General features: G+C 41.8%; 1 protein-coding gene across 1 annotated transcript; it reads left to right on the top strand.

Moving 5' to 3' along the window:
• The first annotated feature begins 7617 nt into the window (after positions 1-7617).
• On the top strand, positions 7618-8535 carry LOC132248283 (olfactory receptor 8U9-like). The gene has a single exon (XM_059721323.1). It carries the CDS (start codon positions 7618-7620, stop codon positions 8533-8535), a length of 918 nt encoding a protein of 305 aa, XP_059577306.1.
• The last annotated feature ends 616 nt before the right edge of the window (positions 8536-9151 follow it).

Genomic DNA, 9151 nt, shown 5'->3' with positions numbered 1-9151 from the left:
TGACTGGGGGTGGAAGCAGAGTTGCTAATGTCATGCACCGCATGACCTTGGTCGGGGGATGGGGCTAGTGATGCCACTCATTATATAGTGGAGACTCTGGAACATGAGACCTACAGGTAAGAAGGCTTATGTCAAGCATTACCTCTTTGTTATAGCCCAGGGGATTACTATTTGTGTTATAGTTAAACCAGAGGTTTTTGGTTGAGGCTGTAGGGGAGATGGAGACTCTTTTAACATCTGTGGAATGCTGCTCCAGGGGGTGCAGAGAGCCCAGTGCCAACAAGCCACAAGGGGGCAGAAAGCGGAGCACCAGAGAGGCATGGCAGGAAAGGGCCAGAGGCCCAATAATAAGAGGAGTTTGGGGCTAGTGCCTTAAAGCCAGGCCTGACAGAATGGGTCTGGGCTAATAAAGCCTACCATATAAAACAGGGGGAGGACAAGAAGGCCTAGGCCCCAACAGAGAGCACAGTACTTTAGTGAACACATTATGTAGGGCCGTGAGCCCAGAGAGTATTAAAGAAGTACAGTCTCAGAGTTGGGCCCTATCTAGTGGGCCTAGGATGGTGGGACTAGCTAGAAAAAAAGGAGTAGAGGCCAAGTAGGCTGAAGCCTGCAAGGCATGGGGCACATGAAGGGGATGCAGGAATGTGCAATTAACGCTTAAGGCAAAAACTCATAGTGAGCATAGATTGTATCTGGGAAGTCCTGGGACAGCCTCTTCTTGAACAACCAAGGATCTTCATCAAGTCATGGCGGGGAGTTCAGGGAATATTGTTCCCAGAAGAAAAGGGAATTATAAAGGGACTCCAAGGGTAGCACTAACAGGTTTTGAAATGCCACCGAGGATGGTGCTAGATCTCTGTGAATAGGAAACTATTAGATTCAAATTTGGATTCAGCTGATTTGGAGTCCAGCAATTCAATTTGGAGATTTGGATTGCTGTTCTGAATCAATTTGGCTGAATCAGCTTCAGAAGATTTGGCGCCGATTCAGAGAGATTTGGAGATTTGGCCATACAGTATAACGGGGAATCAATTAAATACGTATGACTTTGTCATTTTTTGCATGATTTGGATGAAATTTGCAGAGACTGTAGCTTTTCTAAGGACATGCAGGCTTTCGAGCTTCAAGGACATAGGTATAAGGGTTTCTAGGAAAATGCACTTCAAATTCTTGAAAGCAAAACTCATGTCACATGTATGTCTTAAGCTACAGTGGGGTGAAAACTTCTGGGGTGGTAACCCCTGCAAAGGGCATAAAATCTGCCAAGTTTCAAGGATATAGGTACAGGGGTTTCTGGGAAACTTCACCTCAAGCTGCCAAAAAGCAAAACTCATGACATGCGTGACTGTGGGTGTGTTAAGGCACAGTGGGGTGAAAACTGCAGGAATGGTGACCCCTGCTGAGGCCACAGAGCCTGCCAAGTTTCAAGGAGATAGGTGCAGGATGTTCTGGCTTCTGGGGCCCTGCACCTCAGGCTGTTTGACAGGCCAAACTTGTCATATAGGTGGGTGACACTGTGTGTGTGTTAAGGTACACCCTCACTGGCACTGGGTCCTCTACATGACATGGTAGTGTGACCCAATTAGGTCTCATCCACCCCAACAGACTCAGTCCAGTCCACCACTTTACATGGTACCAGGTAAGACAATCTGGTGTCTTTTAGTAGGTCAATTGTATATATCTTAACAATCTTTTGCATTGAAAACCCCTTTGTCAGGCTGAAAGAGCACCTGCAGTTGGTGTGCCTGCTGGTCTTGGATGGAAGGAATAGTAAGGAAGTCAGAGGCTGCCCTGCCCTGCCCTGCCATACAGGTAAGGAAGGCAGTCAGTGAAAATGGAAATGGAGGCATTCAGGGGGTGAGGAAGAGGCTGGTGGGGGTGTGGGAAGGGAATGTAGCAGTGCAGGTAAGAGTGCATAGGTACCTGGGAAGTCAGATGTCTGGCAGGTCGCAGTGTGCCATAATTCCACTGTCTATATTGAGTCCATGAGTTTCTGTACCTACTACCTAGGAGACTGATGGAGTGCAGTTCATAGGCCCAGCTCCAGAAAGTGGTTTGTAAATTCAAACAAGCACCAAACCTCATCACGAGAACTGAAGCCAATGTCCTACAGCTCAAAACAGAAAACCTGCCAACTATCTCCAGTACCCCCACAAACTGCACACCAGAATTTATAAAAGGCAAAAATACCAAAATACCTGTGCGGGCCCATTCCTCACAAAAAACAAAACAAAACAAAAAAACAAAAAACACACTGTCTCCGGTCTCTCAGGTCTGATCCTGAGGGGAAACAATTTCACACCACTTCTCACATCCTGGCCTATGAACTTCATTTCATCAGCCTCCTAGGTACAGAAATTCATGGATTCAATATAGTGGAATTCTGACACACTGCAACTTGCTGGACATCTGACTCCCAAGGTACCTCTGCACTTTTGCCCCTTTTTCATCATTCAAGTCAGGTTTTGCAAACAAAAGAAGCTAAAAGTTCTGTCCCAAGAGACATAGTTTATGTTTCAGCTTCCAATGCAGCTACTACTAATAATTTTTGTTACCGAATTGTTACTGAATTCATTTGGGTACAAAGCAACTTGTCTAACTGTATCCCGATTACACAGTTGATCCAGTAAAGTATGACACACTAAGGGCCTTGTTACATGTTAATTTTAGGTTGCTCCTAGAGCTCTTAACCCCTGGATTGTCCACATATTATCAGTTCAAATTAGTTTTAAGAGCACTTTAGGTGACTTAAATTTATGTCACTCCAGGGCAAATGGGTCTTAGCTCTGTGTCACCCAGTTTGTGTTCCATAAACAGCCACTCCCCATAGCCTAAAACTACCCAAGTTGTAATCTTTCAACCTCCCATGATGCAGTGTCCTCTACCCCACCCCCTGTTCTGTGTGGACAAACTTACCACCCCCTGAATTATACTGCTTCAGGGGTTGTTCAGGCACAAAGCCAATTCCCCCTTCTGCCTCTTGGGGTGTGAAATGCCCACCTCAGAGGTGCAACCACATGCAAACAGCCCTCAGAGCACATGCCAGCTAGCGAGGTCACAAAGCATGGTCTAGATTTTGGGTGGGGAGGGAACAAGGTTGGGGGCCAGATTGTGTCTCCATGAGCACAGAGTTCCTTCCCAGTACAGGGGTAGTAGCTTCCCCAGAAATGCCTTTCTTCACCACTTCCACTTCCCAGCTCCCCCAGGAAGCATGACCAGCACGCCCCACACGGCAAATCCAGTTTATTAAAACATTCAACCATCTTTAATTTCCTTCCTCTTTATTTCTTTTAACATTTTTGTTGTTGTTTCTTAACTTTTTAAAAAACAAAACTTTATCCGTCAAAATGGATCATTCAGTGGCTGACTTCCTTCATTTCACCATTTATCCCCTATCCCCATTTCCTTGCCACCTCTTATTTCATTACCCATCCCATTCCATTAACTCTCCATTTCCCAGGTTCACGTTCTTGCTCTGCTCCACAACCCACCTCTCCAACACCCCCACCTAGAATAGGAGTAGTAGCATGCCCTGGCTCACAAAACCTTTAGTGGAAAATCACACCTCTGCAGGTGGGGGGCAGTCAGAGGAGGTTTTTAGAGAATACATTTTGCTCCACTTAGGGCAGAAACAGAGCCCAGAACTGAGTGATTCCTCATTTCTTACGCAGTGCCAAGAACATTGCGCAGCATTATCTCTGACCAGAAGCAGAAGAGGAAACCAGAGGGATTGTGATTCACTGAGGTAGCTACACACTGGAGTGCAGGAACCCTTTTTTCTGTCTGGGTTCTTATTTCTTTCCACCATTCCCCCATCAGGAAGAAGCTGTTCCTTTCTGCTGTTCCTAGTTGTGTAGGTTATTACTCTGGTGGGGGATTTTGGAATGAACCTGTTAATCTGGACTGACTCCCAGAATCACACCCTAATCTAACACCTCCTCAGACACTTGTCCCTTATAGATATTTAGCATTCCTCCAAAACCAAGACAAATCTCTGGGTGACTCCCCATGGGAAAGTAAATCCATAACTTTACAGAATGCTTTGTCCAGATGTGTCACTTAAGTGCTTTAGTGACCTCTGAATGTTTCCTGTTAAAGATGGTGGGATATGACTGTTATATAGCTTTCCTTAATCCGTTGCACCTCACAGTACTGATGCTTTATGAAGCTGACAGCTTAGATGTACACCAGCAGCTTCCTTAATTCAGTGATATATACTCCCTTGCTTTCAGTTTTTCCTTTGCCCTGTCTTTAAATACACTCATTCCACAAGCTCTCCTGCTCCAAAGCCTACCTGAAATTTTGAAGGTCATTAGTTCTGTATTTAATATACTGGTGCTGAGCTGGAGCCAGACCTGGATAGTCATGGGCTCCTACAGTTTCATACTTTTCACCATCCTGAAGATCTGTTCTGTCTAAGGGTTCTCACCTTTTTGTATGCGAGTGCCATTTTTAACTACTTGCAGACCAATCCAATTTATTCTCAGGATAAGGAGCAATCAGCTTCTTTGATCTACAACATAGTGACCCCTATGCTGATTCCCCTGATCAACAACCTGAGTAACAAGTAAATGAAAGATGCCCCGGGAAGAGTGATGACAAGAGAAATCTTTGTTCTTATTTAATTTGAACAGAAATGAAGTGTTGACATGCTATTAAACTATGTAGATGCTGATAACAGATGCTGTTGTTGGTATTATTTCTGTATGGAAATCAGAAAGAAACAATGTAAAGAGTGAATATATGCAGTTAAAATATATTATTGAATTAATCAAGTTTAATTAAGAAATTTGTATATAAAGTAGTTGAACAATAATGTTTTAAAGTAAAATGACAGTAAAAATTATTCAGAACACTCTCAACACCTCCTGTTGAAGGTGGGTCACTTGCCACTGGCCAAGAGTGCATAAGTAATGGTTTAGAAGAGGGGTTGGCAAAATTACTTGTATTCCTTCTCACCCTAATAAGATTTCAGCCTTGGCTGCCCAGTGGAAAGTCACTGAATAAGTCAAGATTCCTGTTTTTGAAGTAACAGCATGAACCACTGAAAAATGGAGAGCAATTTCACAAGAGGCACACAACCAATACAAGCCCAAAACAGTGGAAATTACAGGATTGTTACAGTCTTCAATATTGGCCCAATGGGGAGAAAAAAGTGTGCCCTCCCCCTGGCAAACCATGCACCCTTTATTGAAAGTCTCTAGATAATCTTAGCTATGTGTCAGTATTCCTAATGGATTAGATCCCAAGTGTCAGTCAGGCATAGATGTAAACACTCCTTCCTGAGCTCTGGAATGGAAATTTCCTGCAAACCCTCACATACATATAAGGCCCCTGCTCTCATAACAAGATAAGGAAAGGTGGTGGTTGGGTCAAAACCTAGCATCCATGTAGTCTCAGCCACTGTACATTTTCCCTACCCCTCATGGTCCTATGAGTGGACCACAAAGAGGGACCCAGGAGGATGCTGTACTTGAAACTCCTACCAAAAGATCTTTCGACCAAACTGGTAAGAAATATATTATGCATTTCAGGCAGCCATTGCTCTTTGTAGTCCTTAGTGTGCTGCATGCAAGATTCACATTTAAATATCTGTTTTGCAAAAAATCAGATTTTCAAAGGATGTATAACAATAAATTCAGTCATTTACTTTTTGGCATCTTCTGCTACACATTGCCTGGCAAAGTATCTAAGACACCAAAGGAGAAGCATGAGACTTAAACCTTGCTACCATCAACCTTGCATTTTTAAGTTGATTCTTTGCCAGCACCATACAAAAATAAATTATTTGGAGGCATGATTTTCACCAGGATATCAGGCAGGATTATGCAGAAGCTGCTCACTGAGGACCAAAAAACCGCTGTCTAATGCTTAACACTTTTCTCAATTGAAATACCATTGAACGTTCGTAATTCATGTTAGCAGTAGAATACTAAAGCCTGATCAAAGCAAAATGTGCAATGTGGATGGTGCAAAGGGAAAGTTGTTCTTCATGTATGGAGCCACTGGGGACCTCCATCTACAGGACTTTTAGTGTAAGAACTATTCACCAGCAATTAAACTTAAGAGAGAAAAAAAAAATAAAAGTATCTATGTAGTAGCCCGATCTGAACTAATTTCTCTCATGTAATTTTTTTTTTTTTTGTACTTTACCTTTTTAAAATATATTTAGCAGGGTATCTGTAAAGACAGTCTTGTTTTTAGCAGACTATCTGCAAGGACAGTCTTGCTTTTTTTAACTCTGTTCAGACTCTATGTAGTTCACCAAGAAGGGTAAAGTTTCCCTGAACCCTATGTAGCCTGGGCACATGAGTTCTGTAGTCAAGAGAAAAGAGATCATCTAATCTGGGCATCCTTCTGGGTGTCTCTAGCAGCCTAGCCTGAATGCCCTAATGGATTAGATCCCAAATGTCACTCAGGCATAGATGCCGTAAACTGCCCACTTGAGCTCTGGAGTGGAAATTATTTACTCATTCACATTTAAATTAACTGGATAGTACAGGACAAAGCTTAAACTAGTGCCTCTGATTCCATAGCAAGAAAGGTTAATTGTCTGAGACTACATAATTCTGACAGTGTGTACATCTGTGAGAGTGTATTTATATACATACTTACATGAATCTGCCCATCAATATATTGCCATAATTTGTTTAAAAAAATTAAAAATAAAAAGCATCTAAATTCCAGTCTGTGCTTGCCTAGTTTCAAGTTCCAGTCAAGAAATAAATTAACTAATAATTTTGATTTTCGACCCATGATTTTGATTAAAAACTCATAAATTTGATATTTGACCCATAATTTTAACTATTTTCCTGTCAAGCTACTTACTAAAATAGGCCGTCTCTTCAGTGGATAATAAAGACCAGGCTTCCTCAATCAGTCATTCCATGCAAAGTTTTCACTCCGAGCCATTATAGTTGCTCCATTAGGTATTCTTTCCTATTTTCAACAATCATTTTCAGATAGAGACGTAAGTAGGACTTGGGATTTTGGTAACAATCTCATTAGTGATGGACCTAGGTAGAATTTTGCTAATCTTACTTCCCACCGACCATCAAAAGATACAGATATTTTTCTTCAAAGGAATGTTGATTAACACCCAGTTTGAATGACAAAAATCAATTCAAAAGACCTGATACAGGAGAAAGTAGCATCTGTTCTAAGTGAATAAAACTCTCTTAAAAAATCCCCCAAATGTTTCCTCAGGAAAGACATGAACATTCTCTATTTTACTTTAACATTTGTATTAAGTTCTGTCACATCTTTTTGAGACAACTCTTACACAGATAAAGGCTAAACTATAGCCCTTAAAAATCTGACTTTGTGATTTTAATATTAATTTTTTTTTATATATATTTGTAGGTTGGAGGTCAAGAAACTAAAGCAACTGCCTCTCAACTGTTTTTCTACTTCCTTAGGAAAATAAACAACTGCTCTTTGGACATCCTGTGCTGTCCATTGTAGATTAAAAGTTTATGGTTTCACAGAAATCTTCTACAGAGTTTAGGTGTGAATGGGAATGCCCTTTAGAGCTCAAAAATCATTTCAACTCTGGCTTCATTACCACGCACAGTTATAAAAATATACAGAAAAATGGCTGGAGAAAAGTCCACTATGGTATTTGAGTTTATCCTTCAGGGATTTTCAGATCGTCCAGAGCTGCAAGCTGCCATCGCTGGGGTGTTCTTGTTCATCTATATCATCACTTTCATGGGGAATCTTGGGATGATCTTGTTAATCACTGCTGACTCTCGACTTCACACCCCCATGTACTTCTTCCTCAGCCAGTTGTCTTGTATAGATTTTTGCCATTCCTCCAATATCATCCCGAAAGCACTAGAAAATTTCCTGTGTGATAGGAAGGCTATTTCCTTTACCGAATGCTTTGTACAGATGTATATCTTTATTTTTTGTTCTTCCTCTGAATGCTTCTTTCTGTCATTGATGGCTTATGACTGTTATGTAGCCATCTGTAATCCCTTACTTTACACAGTTGTGATGTCCTTCAAGCGATGTCTCATGTTTGCTGCTGTGATGTATACTGCAGCATTTCTCCTTTCAATGTTACACACTACCTGGACAAGCAGTTTATCTTTTTGTCACTCCAATGTTATTGATCACTTCTTCTGTGAAATACCTTCACTCCTCAAGATCTCCTGCTCCAACATCCACAAGAATGAAATTCTGTTATACAGTAGTGCTGTAGTGCATATAGTAGGCTCGAACCTGATAATCATTGGTTCCTATGCTTATATCCTGTCCACCATCCTGCGGATGAGATCTGCAGAAAGCAAGCGAAAAGCTTTCTCCACTTGTGCTTCTCACCTGACAGCTGTCATTGTGTTCTATGGAACTGGGGCCTGCACATACTTACAGTCTCATACAGAGAATTCACAAGAACAGGACAAAATGGCCTGTATGTTCTACACTGTGGTGACCCCAATGTTGAACCCCCTCATCTACAGTCTGAGGAACAAAGAGGTAAAGGATGCCACAAGGAGAGTGATGGGCAGAAAAAAGGTTGTAAAATGACTGTCAATGCTTCTTTGATGTTTCTTTGGGTCAGGTACTACTGGTCCAGCCTTTTTTCTCCATCAGTGGTTTTCAGAGGAAATCGAAATAACTCCAGCATGAGGCAGATGGTCTCATGGAGGTCTGTTTCAACTGGGTGGAGACTGGGTTAAGATATGACACTTGAATTATATGGACCAGGTGAATTCAACATTAACCCTCAAACTTGAATAGCAGTGGGACTTTAGTGCTCCATGGGCCTTGAGCTGACCACATGTAGAGGGGCATGCACAAAAAAGAACCATCAGTATTTTTGAAGCTCAGATTTCCCATGCTTTAATTCTTTCTATGCCACATTTTTGTTTGTTTTGTCTTGTATTAAATGCTTCTCAACTGAGCCTGGATGAACCTACTTCGAAATGTCTTTGTGTAACGATGTATGCAGAGGGCATGCCCATCACTGGCTTCTGAATTTTGCATGATGGGACATAAAGTCCGTTAAATTCATATGCTCTGACAGAGGCACTGTTCACTGCCTAGACTCAAAAAATTAAAAGAAGGAGGGGGAAGAAATCACATTTACACCACACTCCCAAAATAATCCACTATGGAGAGGGTAGGCAGGGGTGGGACATCA

This window comes from Alligator mississippiensis, chromosome 2 (genome assembly GCF_030867095.1).
Source record: "Alligator mississippiensis isolate rAllMis1 chromosome 2, rAllMis1, whole genome shotgun sequence".
Lineage (NCBI taxonomy): Eukaryota > Metazoa > Chordata > Crocodylia > Alligatoridae > Alligator > Alligator mississippiensis.
The sequence above is the reverse complement of the archived record's forward strand: the minus strand, read 5'-3'. Positions and strand labels throughout refer to the sequence as shown.